This window comes from Ctenopharyngodon idella, chromosome 14 (genome assembly GCF_019924925.1).
Source record: "Ctenopharyngodon idella isolate HZGC_01 chromosome 14, HZGC01, whole genome shotgun sequence".
Lineage (NCBI taxonomy): Eukaryota > Metazoa > Chordata > Actinopteri > Cypriniformes > Xenocyprididae > Ctenopharyngodon > Ctenopharyngodon idella.
The window spans coordinates 6,680,431-6,703,153 of NC_067233.1; the positions used below are offsets into that span (position 1 = coordinate 6,680,431).

Below are 22,723 nucleotides of genomic sequence, written 5' to 3' on the forward strand. Positions count from 1 at the left end.
TCAATGGAGAAATGGATTCTTTTTTGAGAACAAGGGAAGTGTGTAGTTACCTGCATCTACCAGCAGGGGCTTAGTGTGTCATGCTATTTAGCCAAACCTTGATCCCTGACCTTTAAAAAAGATTTTTCACTGGTTTAACCTAAAGTAGTCAGGTTGATTCAACCATATTAAATAATATTTTTGACTTCAATACAACCACATGAATCACATTTTAGCATTCCTGACAAAACAGAAAGTTGGGGATTTATTTAATTCAGTATCTAATAAACTCAATGTATGCCACCTCACATATCCTTGTTGGCATGATATGCTGTAAAAATTACCATCTATTTAATTTTGTATTTGTATTTCACCAGTATGGTTCCTTTATGTTGGCAGTGTATTGTGGAAATGATTTAATCAAGCTTCTTTTCATTTGCGTGTGGAGGTGGGGACGGTCTCATCACCTCGTGAATCCCTCCTCTGAGAATCAGCCTGAGATTAAAATATGTCATCATAATGTAATCCAAAAGAAATAAATATATAAATTCTCAGCAGATGGGGGTGGCTACTCTATGGCTCATCCTTTATGATCTTATTTAATCTGTTCAAGTTCATTAAGATGAAGGGTAGGGGAAGAGACGCCCGGGAAAAGAGGGGGTGGGGGTTCTTAAAGGCAGCCTGATCCCTCGTCAAGCTTGTGCAGAGACGTGCGTAATTACTTAAGCTTTCACCGTTTTAAAGACACTTCTCGCCGAATGTCCAGAAATAACCATCCGTGGGCACGTAAGCAGGTCAATGCAAACAGTCTCCGGTTTGCTCTGAAATAGCATCGCGTGATTATGCTCAAAGTCTATGCATTGGAAGAGCTGGATGTGATTGGCTCATGTATGCGAATGTGCATGATAAGTGTTTCTAGGGTAGAAAAAAAAAAGATGTGAGTTGTCAAAGCTCATTATGTGATGTGCTGGAATTTGGAAAGCTTGAATAGCAGCAAACAGGATGCATATCAGCGTGTATTAAGAACACCAGTGGGATCGTTCCAGAAATGAATGGATGTTCTGTCTCTGTGGAGGGTGTCCAGCAAAAACACTGAGGTTTTATTATTCTTGTGACTGGGATATATTAAAATAACACTGAAATAGTGTTAGTTAAAATATGTAATCTTTGAACATCTCGATAATCCATTGGCATGATGGCACATAATCATGCAATCATAATTGTCTTTTATTTTCAGTGTTGAGGAAGCCACTGAATCTTTAAGTTCTTCAAGGTTTTTATAAATTATAAGTAGGCTACTTAAAGGGATAGCTCACCCAAAAATGACATTTTTGTCATCAATTACTCACCCTCATGTTGTTCCAAACCTGTATGAGTTTCTTTCTTCTGTTGAACACAAAAGAAGATATTTTAAAGCATGTTGGTAACCAAAAAGTTGATGGCACACATTGACTTCCATAGTATTTTTTTTTCCTACAATGGAAGTCAGTGACTACATTTACATGTGCACTAATAATGCAATTATTTCTAATAATCAGAGTAAGGTCTTAATCGCAGTAAGATGCTTACGTGACATGAGCAGAACTCTTCACTCCAGTTTACATGCAATTTTCATTACTCTGATTATTCGCTAATAATATGGTTATACCACACTCAGATAGTCATACGGTATGTTACCAGCCATTATTTTAATCTACTCACATCAAATTCAAAATACATTTTTATGGATGTACTAGATATTATATGGCGCCGTGATGAATGTCGCAATGCCAGGTTTGCCTACGTTGCCGTCCCGTTCTTCGCACCATCTGGATGAAGATACGGAACAGGGACTGCACAGCGAGTTGTGTTGACAGAGTTTGGAGAAGAGAAAACTTCAGAATAATGTCACGGAGTTCATTCATGAAGCTGTGCGAACACACGGCACCCAAGTGCTTCCGAACACATGTGCACTTTGGTCAGAGCGGTAATAATGCGATTAAGGTGTTTACATGCCTTTTTATTACGATTAAAATCGGCGTACACCACCTAGTTTAATGCGATTTGATCATTTGATCATTGTGTGTTTACATGAGGTAAAGTTTGATCGCAATACTGCCAAAATCCCATCATAATCGCATTATGAGGGTGCATGTAAATGCACAGAATGGGTGCCATCAACTATCTAGTTACCCACGTTCTTTAAAATATCTTCTTTTGTGTTCAGCAGAAGAAAGAAAGTCATACAGATTTGGAACCATTTGAGGGTGAGTATGTACTAATGACAAAATGTTTTCAATTTTGGGAACTATCCCTTTAAAGGAATGAAATTCTGTAATCATTTGCTCACCCTCAAGTTGTTCCAAACCTGCATGTTTTACTTTCTTCTGTATATTTCTTCAAAATATCTTCTTCTGTGTTCAGCAGAAGAAAGAAATTCACACAGGTTTAGAACAACCTGAGTGTGAAGAGTTAGCAACACAAGTTTAAAAAAATAAAAGTACATTGAAGCAGTTTGAGGGGGTAGTATCTATTTAAGTTCATAATTATCAGACGGTATGGTTTAATTATTATTATTTTAATCAGCAGTACTTATCTATCTGGTGCAAACCAATGAGAATCTTGATTAGAGTCACAACATTAAGCCTAAACAGATTACATTAAATCCAACCAATAAAACTGAACAGCTATTTGATCAGCATTATCCAAATCCCTGTGGCATCAGCTGAAAAGGAAAGTTGTTGCAAAAGAAATGCAAGCAAACAGGATTTTTTTTCCACCACTGGAACCGTATAGCCTTGTGGGCAGTGTTCAAGGCTGTGCAGTTGCATTGTGGGCAACATGAGTTTGAGTTGTGAATTTTCCAGATCCTGTTTCCTTCTCTACTCTCCCATTGCTTCATTGCCCTATCTAATAATTGCAGAAATGCCAAATAACATAAAAAAGAATATGCACCAATGAATTGTTCACAAAAACCCATAAACATGCAATGAAAATGTAAATAGGGTTTATTTTGATTGCATGTTGACTTTTAAAGCAGCTGAGCTACTGTCACGCTACTGAAAAATGTAAAGTTAGTAGCGTCGCTATTTCCCTAAAGCTGTTTAATGTTGCTTTTAATGAACCTCCAAGTCTCAACCAACATTAAATGACAATAACAGTAAATGAAAGCAGTTTATCCATTTCTCCTCTTCTATAGCTTTTAAGCAAGCCTACATCTTGTTTTCATCTCAGTTTATCCAGCACACTTTATTGACATTGAAAAGTTCAAGGACAAGCAAATATTCCATTTTGTTGCTTTTTATGTTGTAAACAAGAAAGTAAGGTACTGTGTTGAACATCTGCCATTGATTTGACATTATAAAGATGGTTTATAGTAGTATACTGAACTTGATCTATATGCCAAAATATGGATAAGTTGTTTAAGATTAGACTTATATTGGTTGTCATTAAATGCACTCCATTGCAGTAGTATATCAACGCAATCTGTTGAAATAAATCTTAAGAGCTGTAACAGATGGATAAGAAGAACCTGTTTACCATTTTGTTCACATTTCATGAGATATGCATGTTTCTACAGTGACTCCTTAAAGGAATAGTTCACTCAAAAAAAAAAAAAAAAAAGAAAAAAAAAAGAAAATGCTGTCATCATTTACTCACCCTCATGTTGTTTCAAATCTTTATGACTATTTTTCTTCTGTTGACCACAAAAGAAAATATTTAAAAAAAACATTTTTTTTAACATACATGGTCCAGTGATGTTTTGGACCCCTCTGACTTTCATTTTAAGGACAAAAAAACTTTTTTCTGTTGTTTTCTGCAGAAAAAAGGAAATCATACCGAATGTCATGAGGGTGAGCAAATGGTGATTTTCATTTTTAGGTGAACTATCCCTTCAGGAGCTTGCCTACATTTGCATTGTGAACCAATCTTAAATCTTTCATGGGAACTGAAAGATATTTGCTTTCAAATATGGGGCAAATACTGTTTTTCCATTATTTTCCCTGCACTGGCTATCTTACCATTTAAGACCAAGGTTACCAAGAAATAACTATACTTAAGTACAATAAACAAAGTATAAAGTATTATTTTGCAAATACATTATTTGGCATGTGCTGCAGACAGCCTCTATAGAACATTATGAAAATAACGAAACCTAAAATACAGTATGATAAAGATCATATTGTTGAGCACTTATCAGCTTTAAGGGCTATTAATCTGTTTACTTGGCACCTTGTTTTTCATTTATGACAGTGTGTACATTGGTTTATAGCATTAATTTTATAACCTGCTGTATATAAAAGAAAATAAAAAAGCCTATCATTATGAACTTGTAAACACTGAGACAAAGCAAGATATTTGCAATGCACCCTCTTGAAAAAGCAACAGGTACAAGAAATACAGACACCTGTATTCAGGTCATAAACATCGGTTATAAATAGTTGTTTCTGGAAGCAGCTGAAATGCTTATTTGGTTTTTGTTTACAGTGCCCTTTCTGTGTTTTCATACCGAATCTACTTTTACTCGGTTGTTGTTTGTCATTAAAGGGGATGGCTTGCTTTTGATCCGGTCTACAGCATCATTTGAACTCTCTGGGAAGAACATCTTCGCAGTGCAGAGTGAGATAATAATTTTTTTGTACTCTCTTCTGAAGTTCTGGTTCAGCAATCCGTAGACTATAGCATTAAGGCAGCTGTTGAAATAGGCCATAAAATAACTTGATACAAAAAACCACTCCGGGATGAGAGGCGCAACCCGCCCGGGGTCTATAGCGACCGCCAAGCCAATGAAATTGAGAGGACCCCAGCAGACGGCAAAAAGAACAAACACCACGAACATGGTGATGAAGTTCCTTACGTCGTGAGGCGTGAGTTTGGGCCGAAAATCGGGTTTGACACGTCTCCTCACCTGGATCACCAAGATCCAGATCCGCAGGTAGCAGTATGTCACAATCAGGATTGGAAGAATGAAATGGAAGAACACCACAGCGATGGTGTACGCTGAGCTGGCCGACTGCGCAAACGTACACGAGTAGACCCTGGGGTCGTACTGCAGGGAGCCTACGTAAAAGTTTGGCACTATAGCGACCACGGTTAGTATCCAGATGAGCAGGACATAACAAAGGGAGTTCTTGTCGCTGTATAGCTTGTCATACTTGAGGCTGTGACAGATATAGCAGTAGCGATTGATGGCAATGCCGGTTATGTTAAATATAGATCCAATCACACTCAGTCCCATCAGGAATCCACTGATCTGGCAGTGGACAAATCCCAAGTTCCATCCATTGTGGAAAATGGAGACCAGCACGAGAGGATAAGGATAGACTGCTACCACCAGGTCAGCTACTGCCAAGCTCACCACAAATATGTTCCCTGCAAAACAATGACAGTGGAAAGGAGATAAATGCAAATAAAGCAATTACAGGCACAAAGTGACATTGTAAAAATGGGAAAACTTTCAAGCAAACACCTTATTAAAAGTTCCAGAATGCAATTTATTAGGTTATTGAAAAACATGAGGGCAAATACAATACTCTAGCGATCCTTTTAATAGAGGGGAACTAAAGAGGTTTCATATGACTGCCATGTGTTCACCATCTCAGATTCTGCAGTCATCAGATTATTTTTGAGTGAAGTTTTGTGTATGACGACTTTTAAAGTTTAGGCGCTTTTCAGGGTGGATGCCAGTATACTTTTGCAGCATGACCTTTATTGCATCTAATTAAATCATAGCTTTCCTAAGTCTGGCAGCTGCTTTCACTATTAAAAGGATTTGGGTTGCATCTGTTATTGTCACATGATACTTCGCTCTCCAATGAAGGCCTTTTAGAACTTTTGGGCCCCATGTGTCACGATCACTGTCTGTTCCTGTCAGTTCCTGGACTCCACTTCCCATAATCCTCCCTTCCAATCACATGCACCAATCGCCTATTGCCACACACACCTGCAGATCATTACCTGGACTATTTAAGACACACACACACACACACCCTTTGCGAAGTCTTGATTTGCCCCGGTGATCAACTCTGAGCGTTTTCTTGTGGACTGTTTACCCTGTTACCGTTGGATTGTTTATTCGTTGTGATTCTCTGCTGCCTGCCCTGAACCTTGCCTGTGTACTGGACTGTGATTGTTTGCTGCCTGCCCTGATCTCCGCCTGTGACCCGATACAGTTTGTCTGCTGCCTGCCTCGACCATTGCCTGTCCCTGTTTGTGTCTCTGCCTTTGCCCTGTCTACTCTGTAAGTACTTTTAATAAACAAGCTGCAAATGGATCCTCACGCATTCGACCCTTCATTACAGAAGACTTCGCCAACACAAGATCCAGCAGCTACCGTGAGTGTTCCTGTCTCAGCTAACATGAGTCCATCCGTCCAGTTAATGTGTCTCCGTCAAGGAGACAGAACGATAGAGGACTATGTCAAGGACTTTATTGAACTGGCACACTTAACCACCTTTGACACTGTATGCCTCATGATATTCTTTCGCGGGGGACTGTCTGATCCGCTCCGTTCCATCATGCCATTGCATGACCCTGATGGGACGCTAGAACAATATATAGATCTGGCATTACAGAGGAGTGGCTCTAGCTTTACCGTGGGTGTCGCGGAGGAACGCGACACCTCGTCCCCTCATGTAATGGCTGCCTCTACAGAGAGCATTCACAAAATGGCGGCCACAACATCATCACATCATGTCTCCGCTGATCTCCCAGAGCCAAGTCAAATCTCAGTTGACTGTCTAGAATCACGTCACGTCTCTGGATCTGTCCGGAGGCGGAGAGGGTTGCGTTCCAGTGTGGCTGATCCACCGCTGACTTCAGCACGAGCGGCTGGCATTCCTAAACCTCCGCCGGCCGCTTCGTACACAAGCTCGCCGGTTGCTACGCACTCAAGCTCGCCGGTTGCTACGCACTCAAGCTCGCCGGTTGCTACGCACTCAAGCTCGCCGGTTGCTACGCACTCAAGCTCGCCGGTTGCAACGCACTCAAGCTCGCCGGTTGCAACGCACTCAAGCTCGCCGGTTGCAACGCACTCAAGCTCGCCGGTTGCAACGCACTCAAGCTCGCCGGTTGCAACGCACTCAAGCTCGCCGGTTGCAACGCACTCAAACTCTCTGGATGCTATGGACAAGATGGCCGCTTTGCCAGTGCCCACGGGCAAGATGGCCGCCCCGCCAGTGTCTGGGAACATAGGGGTCGTTCCAGCCAGTGAGTCCACTCCAGAACCAGCTCCAGTCCGCGAGTCCGCTCCAACCCGTGAGCCTGCTGCAGCGCCCTCAGAGGAGGTAGGCATAGAGCCACCGCCTCAACCAGGTAAACGGAGGAGGAGGAGGAAGAAGGCTTCCTCCATCCCTCAAGGCCCGGAGGCCTTCCCAGAGCCCGCTGTAGGCCCGGAGGCCGTCCCAGAGCCCGCTGTAGGCCCGGAGGCCGTCCCCGAGCTCCTCGCCCTGCCGGCGCCACCCGAGCTCCTCGCCCTGCCGGCGCCACCCGAGCTCCTCGCCCTGCCGGCGCCACCCGAGCTCCTCGCCCTGCCGGCGCCACCCGAGCTCCTCGCCCTGCCGGCGCCACCCGAGCTCCTCGCCCTGCCGGCGCCACCCGAGCTCCTCGCCCTGCCGGCGCCACCCGAGCTCCTTACCCACTCCGTTGAATTCCCCAAGAACTTTTTGGGGGGGGGCCATATACCTGAGGGTGGGGAGCTTGTGGGTGGGGACCCTGCACGGCCGCGATCATCAGCGGCCTCCGAATTGCTTGAGCTTGTGGGTGGGGACCTTACACGCCCACGGTCTTCAACCGCCTGTGAACTGCTGTGGCCGGCTACGGACCCTGACCTGCCGTGGGCGCCCAAGCTACCTGACCTACCGTGGCCGCCTAAGCCACCTGACCCGCCGTGGCTGCCCGTGGCACCTGACCCGCCGTGGTTGCCTAAGCCACCTGACCCGCCGTGGCTGCCCGTGGCACCTGACCCGCCGTGGCTGCCCGTGGCACCTGACCCGCCGTGGCTGCCCGTGGCACCTGACCCGCCGTGGCTGCCCGTGGCACCTGACCCGCCGTGGCTGCCCGTGGCACCTGACCCGCCGTGGCTGCCCGTGGCACCTGACCCCCGTGGCTGCCCGAGTTCCTGGACCTGCATTGGAGACCCCGTTCCCGTCTGCCAACAGGTCTCCAATGTACCCACCCCCCCTCCCTATCTGTGCCATTTACGCCGCGAGGACGCGCCTTCCGGAAGGGGGGCGTTATGTCACGATCACTGTCTGTTCCTGTCAGTTCCTGGACTCCACTTCCCATAATCCTCCCTTCCAATCACATGCACCAATCGCCTATTGCCACACACACCTGCAGATCATTACCTGGACTATTTAAGACACACACACACACACACCCTTTGCGAAGTCTTGATTTGCCCCGGTGATCAACTCTGAGCGTTTTCTTGTGGACTGTTTACCCTGTTACCGTTGGATTGTTTATTCGTTGTGATTCTCTGCTGCCTGCCCTGAACCTTGCCTGTGTACTGGACTGTGATTGTTTGCTGCCTGCCCTGATCTCCGCCTGTGACCCGATACAGTTTGTCTGCTGCCTGCCTCGACCATTGCCTGTCCCTGTTTGTGTCTCTGCCTTTGCCCTGTCTACTCTGTAAGTACTTTTAATAAACAAGCTGCAAATGGATCCTCACGCATTCGACCCTTCATTACACCATGTTAGAAGAGACACTAGCTGATGAGACCATGGCTATATCTCCATATTTGGAGTCGCTGGTTTTAAAAAATGCCATTTTCAGATGTTTGTTTTTTATTCATGTATTATGTATTTGTGCTTCATACACATTTAAAAACATTTATACCACTTGAAATTAGTATGATTAATTGATTAAGTTTTTTACCTTGAATACACTTGTGTACACATCTTTATAATTATTTTATAAAATCATTTTCAAAGTAACACATTTTTTCTTTAAAATATTTTAATAAATTAGTTATTGGTAAATATTAATAATATTTATATAATATAAATATTAAAATAAAGAATTTGTATATTTTTAAGAAATCAATAGTCATGTTTTAGGTACTTTTTTAGTTGTGGAATTTAGAAGGAAGGAAGGAAAGGATGTGCAACATCAATAATCAGGCAACTATCCATTTAATTAAACAACAATAACTTTGTTATACTACAGGGAAGAACACATTTTAAAGTGCCTAGAAGTGTATTTTCTCATTCTGTCAATTGCTATATTCATTCTATACTTATTTCCTTTTGGCTCTCTTAAAATAAAAAGGTAAAAAACTCAGAATGTGAATCAATCAAACTAAATGGACTCCCAGTTCAGATGTAGAACACTACACTCGCATATTGCCATTTTTTATCTCAGATACTTGTGAGAACATGCTGTGCAAATCTTGTAACCCCGAAGAATTGCCAAATAAACACATTCGTGTTTTAGCAAATTTAGCTCAATGTTAAGAGAAATCATCAGAGCAGAAGATCATTCCAGAACAGTGACTTGGTGAATAATTCTTGTGACATCTCAGCGGCTTCTCTGTTTTCAACTGTTGTGTTCCTAAATTTTAATTTGAACTGAGGACACCTAGCAGAAAGAGGGAAAATATGAAGCGAGACCCAGCAGGGGCCCTGTGGCATGGACCACAAATCTTAATGCAGAATTCATCTTCAGATAGACTTTACATGAGACATCATTAATTTTTGTGCACAATAAGCTGAGTTTATCTCCCAAGAGTTCTTGATGCTTTATATGTCTAGGAAAAATGAACTGTTTAATTACAGTGTTTGTAAAGTGTAACATACATCACCATGTCATAGTGAGATGGCATGCTAGTTGTTAGCTTAAATCTGAATTTTTGTCTGTAAGCACGTCAAACCATTAGAAAGTTTAACAAAACTGTCAACATGATATCATTAATGTTCGTAATATTTGCATGTCAAGTTCTAGTTTGTTTAGACAGACACTACAAAATGCAATATTGAAAATGATCGTAATGTAATCACGATCTTGTCTATATAAAAATGATAAAATGTCCAAAATATTTCAACCTCCCACTGCAAACATGAATCCAGCACTGATCCATGTGTCTCTGAATGCTGAGCCATTCTACAGTAGCATAAGAGGCAAAGACTCTGAGACTGTAGAGTAAAAACCCTTATAAGCACGTCACTTCTCCCTGGAGAGTTTGTTTGTGCCACTAATGGCATCTATGCTGCAGGGCAAACCTTTGGTTATGATTTTTCCACACCACCTCACATACAGTGAGAGAAATTCACGGCCAGATTCACCGGATCCTTAAGGAGCCAGAGGAGTACAAAGAGAATTTCTCACTCTGTTAACTCTTATACATCCAACTGTTTATGTGACTGCTTTTTTGTTTCTTTCTGCTATGCACTCTATGATTAAATTATCTTGCAAGATTTATTTTTTACATTTACCTTCATGCATTTGGCAGATGCTTAGCAAAGCAACCTCCATTTTCTTGCATTCCCTAGGAATCGAACCCATTCACTTGGCTCTTATGATAGTAAGCAAAATAGCAATCATAGCATAAGATTTATGTATTTGAATTGCATATAATATTTCCATCCATTTGGAATAAATAGTTTTAACATAAATTAATAAACTGAATGTGATTCATATTTGTCAGTCATATATAACTGAAACAGAAAAGATTTATGTAATTGTATTAATAAATTGAATGTGATTTATATGTGTCAGTCATACGTAAATGAAACAGGTAAGATTCATGTAATAGTACACAGCAAAATGCCCATGATAAATTAACACTGCCTAGTGTTCCTGTGTGTGCACACTACAGAGTTAAAGTACCATTGAAGCAGTGTTGAGGTTAATGAGATAATTAAGTGATGATTGAGCATTAATGATGAACACCTGCTGTTAACAAGCAGAATCACTGAAGAAAAGAGAAACAAGAACAGAAAAAAGAGAAACTTTCAGTCTTAGATGAAATCAACTGAAGATAAAAGAAGTTTCTTGAATTGAAAGTTTTCAATCAGGAACATGAATATGTAATGGAAAGCAAGCTAGTAAGAGCTTCCCTGGTCTCAAGAGGTACACTAGCGACTGGCGTTAGAGACTGTGGTTTTTAGCATCCTTGTTAGCAAGCCTGTCTCCCTTGCTGGAGACGCTGGTTCGAATCCTTTTTGAAGCAGGTCGAATAGGACCAGTTACATTTGGTGCCGTGACCTAGATGGGAGTGAGGTTTTGGGGGGTGAGTGTAATGGAAGCGTCCTTGTTAGAGTGCCTGCCTCCCATGCTGGAGACACTGGTTCAAATTCCGCTCGGAGCGGGTCGAATAGGACCAGTTACATAAACTGCCATTCAAAATTTTGGGGTTAGTATGATTTTTTTAATAATACTTCAGCAAGGACTCATTAAATTGATCAAAAGTGACAGTTGTCACATTTAGTCTGTTTCTAAAGACTTTTAGTTTATATTATATTCCCATTGCTTCACTTTTTACATCCTGTGAAAAACTTACTTCTAGTTTGTTTTTTTGGTTACCGATTAGTCTCACCTGTTTCTAGTTTAGGTCCTCGTTTTTGTTTTCATGTATATATCCCTTTGATCTAGCATTCCTTTGTCGGTTCTTTTCTTACTATATCCTAAGTTTGATGTTGATAGAAAACTGTGACACTGTTGTTTTTGTACTGGATTCCTGTGTTCCTGTGTTTTTGGTTTGCTTTAATAAATTCAGCATGCGATTAGATATATGCCTCATATTCTCTTCTTGAACATCACTGCACTGTGGCAACAGTAAAGTTTTTCTTACATGTCATGTGCGGGGCTCCGTACTATTCATCAAAGATTCCTGAAAAAAAAAAGGTATCACGGTTTCCACTAAAATCATTGATTGATAATAATAATAAATGTTTCTTGAGCATATCAGATTGATTTCTGAAGGATCATGTGGCACTCAAGAATGGAGTAATGATGCTGAAAATTCAGACTTGCCATCACAGGAATAAATTACGTTATTTAAAATATATTACAATATTAAACAAGTATTTTAAATTGTAATAATATTTCACAATATTACAGTTTTAGTTTTTTGATCAAATAAATGCAGCCTTGGTGTGCACCAAGAGACTTCCTTCAAAAACATTAAAAATCTTACTTACCCTAAACTTGAATGGCAGTATATATACAAAGCAAGTATTTTCTTAGCAAACAAGTTCATATTGTAGTATTTGATTTAGCACATCACAAAAATAGATGCAGAGCCATCAGAAAGCAAAGAAAGAAAATCAAAGGTGTGATGTGGTTAAAATGTGGTTAAATTGAATGAGCAAGTAGCCTGACTCAAATGATTTCCATCTGACTGTTGCCTGTGAGCGACCCCTTTTAGCTTGGAAGCACAAATTTACTGACTGTTCTGTGTTGGACAAGAGTGCAAAAGTTCCCATACAGAGTGCAAAGAGATAATTACTTACTAAAATTCTCATTGACTACTTGCAGTGTTTCCTGCACTGCTATTTCACAGCTGCTGAATCTATAGCAGCATGGCAAAATAAATTAAATTTTATTAGCTGAGTCGTGAGCTTGCAGTTTGAGTTGAATGTGATGAGATTAAAAAAAAGACTGGGTACTGCAAAATAATGCGAAGACAGTGGGTCATTCAACTGTGCTATAAAAATAAATAAATAAAAAACACACATGCAGCACAACGTGACCACTGTAGTCTGATTCATTGATGAATGACTCTTTTGCTCAATAAAACACTCAAAAAAGACAGAGTATTTTCTTCACTATTAAAGGGGTCATATCATGAAAATCTGACTTTTCCCATGTTTAAGTGCTATAATCGGGTCTCTGGTGCATCTACCAGCATGGAAAATGTGAAAAAGGACAACCCAGTAACTTTGTTTTGGTAAGCCTTTTAATCACGCATGTCATTAACACTAGAATGCTTCACACGATCGTCAGTAAAACACAGGATTTGCACAGAAATTGATTCTCAAAGATGGATCGATACCAACTGATCCAATTTCATATCTATTTATTTCGTGATGTTTGCAAATTGTCTTCCTGAATGTGTTTAGTTAGCACATTGCTAATGTACTGTTAAATGTGGCTAAAATTTCCATTGTTTCTTACTTTATTCACAGAGAGCCATGTCGTTATTTTCATTTTTAACCCAAAAACGCGTGTAGTCTGTATAATTCATAAACGCATCTTCATTCTGATTGAGTCTCTCCAACAGTGTGTATCTTTAGCCATGTTAGCCGTGCAGCACGCTATCAAACTCATTCAGAATCGAATTTCAGCAAACATCCACAAATACATGCCATACCTATGTTATATGCTGCATCAAGAATAGTTTGTAACGATCCATTTTGCGAGTTTTATTTGCTGTTAGCTTATGTAGTATGCCTCAGTGTATTGGAATGACTAGCAAGCGTGGGGGCGGGGAGCACAAGCTCATTTGCATTTAAAGCAACCCATCCACAAAAACGGCTTGATTTTGCTCACACCCAAATCGGGGCAAATTTGACAAGCTATAATACATGATCTGTGGGGTATTTTGAGCTGAAACTTTACAGACACATTCTGGGGACACCAGAGACTTATATTACGTCTTGTCAAAAGGGGCATAATAGGTCACCTTTAAAATGTCTAAGGTGTAAATTAGATTTTTTTTTTTTTTTTGCCACATAAGATGCTTGTTTACTCATGCTTACATGCAAACAGACGTTTCTTCTGTGTTGAACAGGTCTACAGGATGCAGAGGTGAATGTATTTATAGTAGTAGGAGATGGTAATGAAGACTAAATGGTTACAAACAACTTGTTCAGCAGGAAATGTGGTAGAACATGTTCGCTATCAACACAGCATCATTAAGATGAAATGAATTTAAGCCCCATTAGAAGCTGCTGGTAGACGCTGTAACTACACCATCTAGATCTAAAAAGCATCTTTCTCCAATGATATCCATTCAAAAGCATCCATGTTTTCAACATTTAACCCTTTTGACATATCGTGATTTGTTTTTGTTGGGCTCTTAAAGAGTGAGGTGGATTTATATTGTTCTCGTCTGCTGTCTTTGACATCACAGATCAGGGCTGCGTTTCCCAAAAGCATCGTAAGCCTAAGTTGATTGTAGAATAATTGCCACCAATGGTCTCTACGATCAACTTACGATGCTTTTGGGAAACGCAGCCCAGGTTAATCACTAATGAAGCGTTCGTGTGGTGATATCAGTCAATCAGCGTTGTCACATGACATTTCCCAGACAGCAACATGGTGTGGCCCAGATCTAGCCCACATCTGGTACATGTGGATTACACGCGGACCAGATGTGGGCCGGATCTGGGCCGACACTATGTTGCTGTCAGGGTTGCCATTCAGGTGATTCAGAATCCTGTAAATGCAAAACAACAAGGGATTCAACACTACTGTGATCTCAAATCCAAATGTCAGGGTTTGTTTATTCAGTGAAGAACTGTACATCAAATATCATGTTTAATCAGATTATAATTAAGATAATCACTTGTGTGTTCAATGTGTTTACTCATCTACAAAGCATTAATAGGCCAAATGCAAAAATTTGTTTGCATTCAAATGTTTGAAGTAATTTGAGACAGCGCTGAGATATTCAAAGGGAACACAGACAAAAATGAGCAGAAATCTCATGGTTTCAGGAAATAATTTAGTATTCATGTGTTTCAGAGAAGTTCTTCAGGTCTCTGTGACACCATGCACTGTGCATGTAACTGTATGTCAGAACCTGGAAGTCTGCAGATAAATATTCATTCATCTTTTAAGGCAGACACCATCAGTGACAGGACTCTTCCTATAAAGCACCAAACAAACTACATTAAATAAACATGAGAAAATGTTAGAGATTCAGAGTAGAGAGACAGGAGAGAGAAAAAGTTTGCAGTGCAACAAATTAGCAAGGCAAGGGTATGTGTACTATGTTATTAAAATTATTATATTATTTTATATTATATAAACCTACCTGCAAAGCTACCTGAAAAACTATGCACAAGTGTACCTAGGACAAAAGCGTTTTAAACGAAAAGGGTGGTCACCAAATATTGATTTGATTTAGTTAATAGAAGTTAATTGATAAATAAAAACTATTTAGGACACTGTTTTTGAAAGCATCCTCAATTTACAGCATTTTACACAAGAGCCTAAAACTTTTCACAGTACTGTAGCTATTTTGATCAGGTAGGTTTCTTCAAGCATCTTGGAGACGTTGCCGCAGTTCTTCTGGATTTAGTCTGTCTCTGTTTTTTCTGTTTCTTCATTTTTTCACCTTTATCTTCATGTTCATGTGCATTCTAACAACACAGATCGTGACCGTACTGTGTGTATATATAAACAAAATATAAATATTAGTATAATAATTTTAATAACATAATTGTATGCATACCCTTGGCTTTCCAATTTGTTGCACTGCATGTATGTACAGAAGTATAACATGATATAGTAATAGCATACATATTTAGTATTCTGTGCCCTTGATTTATCACGAGTCAAATACGGCAAAAGACATTGATACGCAGTTGCTCTTTATTTTTAATCATCTAACTAAAAGAATAATTCAGGACTCATTACAAAGGCCAATGTTGGGTATCTGTTTTCACAACTAAGCTTTCTTTGCTTTAACCAAAGATTTTTTGTCCTGTATATGTTATATTTATTCAATATCCCTTTAATGTAGCCTCCACATCTAAGCAACCATATATTAAAGCAAATATCACACTGATGGTCAAATTATGCAATACCCGCTTCTAATTTGTTAATGCCGGGTATCGCAGCCTTTGAAAATAAACTTTGATATCATTTTGTCACTCCAACTGAGTATAAATACAGCTCTAAAGAGAAGCTCTAGACAAACCTTGAGTTCACAGAAATATTATGCTTAAATCAATATTTTACTGCCTTGGGATCCTGGAGGGCAGTTTCACATGATACTGGAGTCTTGTCAAACACAACTCATCACTTATGTACTTTTGCTTAATACAACTAAAGGCGAGCAGAGTGGCAAAAGACAGAAAAAGTGCTGAGCATGTACTAGATTGTTAAAGGATCAGCACAATAAAATATGTCATTCTAAGGTACTGAAAATTCCTTGATAATGTAAAAATGGGAAATAACCAAATTTATTTTTAGGAGAAACAATTGACAAGAAAAAGACTAATTGGAAACATCTGAAGGTGTTTAACTGTACCTCAAAAAAAAAAAAAAAAAAAAAAAGAGCCGCAGCAACATTTATTCATGAAGATCATTCCTCACTTCATCTCTATAGATAATGAGAACATTATGAAGCCCAATCGGGGGAGATGTGACATTTGCTATTGTCATCTGCCACAGTCAAACCCAAATAAAGGGTCACAGTCTGGCCTTGCAGAAATACTGAACAAATCAATTCAAAGCCAGAAGCAGCACTGACCATCAGTATGCTTGAGTGAGGATTGTTTTGTTTGCATTAACACGTTTCTATGTAAATTATGGTCATTTGGGTAACCACTCCACATTGACATTTTGTGAGAGTGGATCTTCAAAAATGAGTCAGTCTGCAAGTGAGCACAGCATCAGTACAATGTATCAGCAATTGCCCATTCATTAAGGCATCGAAACCAGCCCAAAGGGCAGGCTGAGGGCCAAGTCAGGCAGAAGTGAGGACATGAAGTCCTTGAGAATAAATAAAGCTTCATTTCAAAAAGCAAAAAATTAGGGAGTTTCCCACGAGGCAATGCAGTACGACATCAAGACATAAATATAAGGCAAAATAAGAGTATATGACCCTGCAAAAACGTTCTTCTGGATTCCGATGTTGTGTCTCTCTCTCTCTCTCTCTCTCTCTCTCTATTTTTTTTTAGATTGAACAATCACATCATGATTCAGATAAACCTGAACAATAACTTTTAAATCATCAGTAATATTACTTTATATCTATGTATACATTTTTATTGAGACTTTTAGATGCTGTTGTTTGAAAATACTGTAAGTAATCACTATATTCTGTAGAAAGATTCTGTCCTCATTCCACCAATGTAGAGCCTGCTGAAAGGGCCCTTCTTCCTCTCACACAGCCTCTGTGAATAATTGGTGGAGGAGAGTTCCTCTTGAATGAACAGTGAACTTCATCTAATAAGACCGCCTTGGGCTCACAAGCAAAGTCAGTGCAACTAAAGAACAGTAGATAGAGATGAGAGCTGCACAGAGAAGACGGGTTCTGTTACACTGTCCGAGACCTTGAAACATGTAAAAACGGAACCAAGTGCCTGTATGAGGTTCTTGTATCTCAACTGGTAGTGCATGATACTCACAACGCTAAGGTCATGGATTCGATTCCCAGCGAGTGTATATACCTTGAAATCTACAGGTTGTCCCATATCAAGACATAACATGCATATCGTACAGCATATCATTGCTAGCTCTCAGGTAGAGTTGCATTGGCAGTTTTATGATATAGGTACACTGGCTGTGTTGAAATGAGGCTTACCTAACAGCAGGGAATGGTTGGTCTGAATAATCTAAACAGACAGTGGTGCCACAGCAGATAGAGTTTTTGAGGTTGAGTAGCTTAAATAAAACAGATAGACCGCAATGGGGAGGAGCGGAACCACTTTGTTTCAGCAGAGAAGAACAATGAAGAGCGAATGTGTGCGTGCTCATGTGACTGCGCGTATATGCGTTTTTTGAATCACTATAACTTTGGATATGTGGTGGAATGATTGCTAATTGAATATTCGCACTGGGTCAGTGGTCTTCAAAATGGGCCATGGGAGGTCCTCTCAATAGCGAGGAACATAATGAAGCACACATCGTGGGAGGCTAATGGAACAATTACTGGGTTAATTTGACCCACTACTCAAAGAACATGGTGCAGTGTACTCAGTACAGGAGGGAAAAAAAATAAACACATTTCAGGGGAAAGTGTTACAGTTTACATAGTAATATCCTTAAATTTAGACACATGACGGGATTTGGTATATTTTGGTAATGAACATGTTCAGTAAGCAATTGTTATCGTGGGCACTTCAAAACATTGTGAATAATTCTAGGTACCTTATTTTCTGAATTGTTTAGATTTTTAGAATACACATTAGCTTCTTTTCCATTAACCAGTTACAATTTACAACACTGCATGTATGCTGCGTGATGGGCTTAACGAAAATGTGACAGTAGGTGGCGCTTATGGAAAAGCAGAAATACAGTGGTTACCCCGATTGCAGCGCTGCGCAACTTTGCGCAACACCCGCAGAGAAGAAAAGTCACTCAGTATACATGTTTTCAAACAGCCATTCAGTTTTCTGTACTTGCTATGGTTTTAATAAAAAAAACAAACAAAAAAAAACACTTAAATACTTAATGTTTATTTTCAAGCATTTGTTTACACTTTGACATTTTTATCTGGTCTAAAACATGCCAGTCCAGAAAAGATATGTAGGTAGTAATTGAAAGTATTCTGACTCTTTATTATTGTTCTTTATATTGTTCTGTGTATTGTTTTATCGTAATTAAATGTTAAAAGTTCCTCTTGTTATTGTAAAAAAGTTATTAAACGTGTTATTAGGAAGACAACACTAAAGCTTGTTTATCATATACCATTATAAAAGCTTCAGGAACTGTCATGAAATGAATATTTGATACCATATTTTGATGCCTACCTAATTTTAACAGCAGTAACACATGCTGTTCCACATAATAATGCAAATTTAAAGAAATCATTTACTCGCCCTCAAGTTGTTCCAAACCTGTATGAATTTACTTGTTCTGCTGAACACAAAAGAAGATATTTGAAGAATGTTTGTAACTGAAGAGTTGTGGGGCACCATTGACTTCGATTGTGTTTTTTTTTTTTTTTTTTTAATGGAAGTCAGTGGCACCCAAAAACAGTTTGGTTACCCATATTATTCAAAATATATTCTTTTGTGTACAGCAGAAGAAAGAAATTCATACAGGTTTGGAAAAACTTGAGGGTCAGTAAATGATGACAGAATTTTCATTTTAGGGTGAACTATCCCTTTAAGTATATATTTAGTTAACTGGAGTTGCTTTGTACTTAATGTAAACAAGCACTGTGAAGTATGAACAAGTGCAGGCTACATTTTTTGGTCTAAAACCTGCTTTCCTTGTAAAAAATAGTGCTGTTGTAGTTTTCAAACTGGTGCCACAAACTTCACAGTTGAGGAACAACATAAGGTCTCTGTCTTTATTGGCAGAGAAACGTGACATATGGGTCGGTGTGACACCGGTGATAAGCACTCCATCCACTCACAGGAAAATGACTGGCCTGTTCAGTTTTGTTTGATATTGGGCCAGTCACCTGAAACCTCTAAAAATAGTTCCTTACTGTCCAATACAGTACAATAAAAACTCCTCTGTCAGGAATGACAGAAAATATGAAATCAACACTAAGAATACAGTTCTAATCCTCACTTCATACAGTGAACACTGTCTGTTAAACAGTATGCATGTAATCCTGTCAATATTTGATATCCTGTAATTTAAGCACTCCCATTAACTGGAATCCTGGTGCTTAAATCCTGCTAGTAAGATATTAATGAACTATAAAGTTGTTATTCTTGTTAGTCATTACCTCAGTAAAGCAACTGTAGCGAGATACGAAATCTAATTAACTACAAATCGAACAGATAGGCTACTATATATATTAAATACAATGAGTAAGTAATGGTAAAGCTGGAAACGATGTAGTATGTACTGGAACAGCTACAACTGTATATAGCCTACATAGTCCGTTATATCAATTAATGTAGTTAATATCTGAACCTATATCATTTTATGATAAAAACGAATGGCAAAAAATGGCAAATAGTTCAATGCATATAGTTCCTTGTCACTACTGAGATAACTTACTAAAGAAATACTCACTAGAATCTAAGGAATAAGTATGGTGATGAATTGAATGTTAGTCACTATTTGTAGTAGCTACTCGTATCGAATGAATAGTTGCAGGTGAAAGTGAAAAAAGATACTAACATTGGATTATTTGCTAGGAATTAAAAATAAGCACTGTAGGCTAGTGACAAAAAATAGATACTCGTAGGTTTAAATATTTAAAAGGCTTGCCATATTTGGTTTAAAAGCGATCTTACCTGCATTTCTAAGTTTCTTGTTTCTGCACACGGAGAGGATCACCAAGAGGTTCCCCAATATATCAACCACGATAGTGAAGATCAGAAAGCTGCCCAAAGTTGTGGCGACCCAGGGAGGGCGATCCAGCGTGGTCTCGTAAGGGCTCAATGTAGAACTGTTCATCAACCGGCTGCCATTTATTTTCATTTTATCTTCACTTCAGTAATCCTCGCCATAAATCATAGGATTTGATTCCATTGGAAAATCATGTGTGGCTGTTATTGAGTTTACGTAAACGTGCGTAAAATGAAGGTCTCATATCATGCCATGGTCCTCGATGGAGCGCACGCCTTCACGCTCTGCGCGCGGACATGTGTCCGCACTTTTATAGCTTTCTGTCTACATCAGATAGTTGGTATGTGACATCCGACAGCAAGTTAAGTTCTTCTCAAATGCCTATGGATGCTGTCTGTAGATCGCTGTAACGCTGCCCCGCTGTGGAAGACAACGAAATCGGCTCGGAATTTGGGTCGGAGAAGGTTAAGTTGCTTCTTTTACTTTTCACATCCACATGCGATTGTGTGCATGTGTTCATTCATTATTTTTGGTCATTCATGGTTTATTAAAATATTCACGTAGTTTAATCAAGCGTCGTGTGTAAATAATCGTTTCAGCGCGTGGTATATTGGTTAAAGACTTGGGCTGAAACTTGTAGGTTCAAACCCCGCCAAGGGGAATCCTTAAACTTTTCATAATGCCTTTACACAAGACACTTCACCCAGGTTGCTTCGTGGCTGTTTCTGTACTAGGTGAACTGTAAGTCCCCTTGGACAAACGGTCTTTAAAATCACAAGTTAAAGCATTAAAGTCATACAGTAGCATGTTTCAGGGCAGTTTGATTGATGTGCACTTGACAACATACCTGATTAAGTTAAAAACTAAGACTAGAGAAGCTAGTTATTTCACTTTTTACTCCAGTGCATCTTTCTCTATTTTTCAAAGTCTGTAAGCACTTGGCATTTTCACTGTTATTACTCAGAACAAAAGTTCCAGTTCATTAAACACATGTTGACCTTTTTTGAAACGGTCTAATTGGGCGTTTGACTTAAAACACTAGAGCTACCGAAACATATCATGTGTGACAGCTTCCCCCTGAGACAATATTTTTTTATCACCCAGCCCTATAACAGACATGCAGTCAGTCATGTATCATGCATGTACACTTTTTTTTTCATCACTTATTATGAAAAATCTATGAGAAGTTTTAATACATATTCTTGGTGTTGAACAATTCACCAGTGCATATTACTCTAAAGAAAAAAGTGTGTCTTTGCATTCTGTTATCTAAATGTAGGAGTTTTCCAACTGCCAGACAGAACTGCAAAAAGCATCTGAGCAGGAATAATAAACTGCCCCTTAAAAACAACCTTTAGACCATGCAGCTGTCCATTTGCACATACAGCCAAATGTATTCGTCATAGCGTAATGTGGTCCAAATACTCTTTGGACTGTGGCTCAGCACCATGCATTAGCTTTGCATTGGAGGATGCCTGTCAGTGCCAGCTTCTTTAAATAAACCACACTGAATAGTTGCAGTTTTATCTCTCTCATACACGCTCCATTTCAGACATGTCAAAGATATACATTCCAGTGTGTTAGAAGTTAAACGGGTTATATCATATATTGGAACTATTTTCCTCCGAGGTCCATTTCTAAAGTTAGTCAAGGTGTCTAGCACCAAAACGAGTGATAATTGAAACTTTTTTCACAATCTCTCTGGCCTTTAATTACTTTAATGTGTACTTATGTTGTGGATATCAGGCTTAATATAATTCCCTCATTCTTCAACAGCATTTTTGCAAAACATTCATTACATTATGACAAAATAGTCTGCACTGCAATGTGCCATACAAATTGTTAAAGGGATAGGCTACATCCACACGAAACCAGAGCTTTCCCTATCCGATCTTTTTTTTTCCTCGTCTCAAGAAATATCTGCGCACACACGCAACCACTGAAACGACTCAAAACGATGTAGTATACATGCCAGATCAGTATGTGGCGCTGTAATTCTGCAATAGAGATATTCTAAAAACAAAGAATAAGACTTGGAGCATGCGCATAAACCTTGCGCGCTGTATACAAACTTTAGTAAAGCTTAGAAATACAGTAAAGCTTTAGCCTCGGTAGCTTCTGCAGCATGAACACAAGCATGTAGTCCGCTAATGTTGTTGTTGATTAGGGTCGACACGTGGGGTTTCACAAAATATACAGATTGGCTGTACACACGAAAACGCAAGGGCGTCGTTTTCAGATTTATCCACTCTGGGACCCGGTTTCAAAAAATAGTGGTTTCACCTTCTGAAAACACCGGATCCGTCTGGACGAAACGCCTATACGATACAAAATTTTTGCGTATACAGCTAAATTCGTCTCCGTGTGGACGGGGCCTAAGTCCATCCAAAAATGAAAAAAATGTCATTAATTACTCACCCTCATGTCCTTCCAAACCCGTAAGACTTTTGCTCATCTTTGAAACACAAATGAAGATATTGTACATTAAATTGGATAGATTTCTGTCCCTCCATTGACAGTCCACTCAATTACCACTTTGACGCTTCAAAAAGTTCAAAGAGATCATAAAACGAATCCATAATTGAGTGGTTTTGTCCAAATTTTCTGAGAAAA

The 22,723-nt window shown here is 39.5% G+C and overlaps 1 protein-coding gene across 2 annotated transcripts; it reads right to left on the minus strand.

Annotated features, from left to right (window-relative positions):
* Positions 1-2,549: 2,549 nt before the first annotated feature.
* Positions 2,550-20,810, minus strand: mtnr1ab (melatonin receptor 1A b). 2 transcript variants are annotated; one of them, XM_051860937.1, is made up of 2 exons: positions 20,056-20,810; positions 2,550-5,331 (listed from the first exon to the last, which is right to left on the minus strand). In XM_051860937.1, the coding sequence occupies exons 1-2, from the start codon at positions 20,240-20,242 to the stop codon at positions 4,463-4,465; spliced, it is 1,056 nt and encodes a 351-aa protein (XP_051716897.1). In that variant the 5' UTR covers positions 20,243-20,810; the 3' UTR covers positions 2,550-4,462. The 2 variants fall into 2 exon arrangements, with proteins under 2 accessions (XP_051716897.1, XP_051716898.1); XM_051860938.1 differs by lacking the exon at positions 20,056-20,810 and adding an exon at positions 11,751-11,793.
* Positions 20,811-22,723: the final 1,913 nt, after the last annotated feature.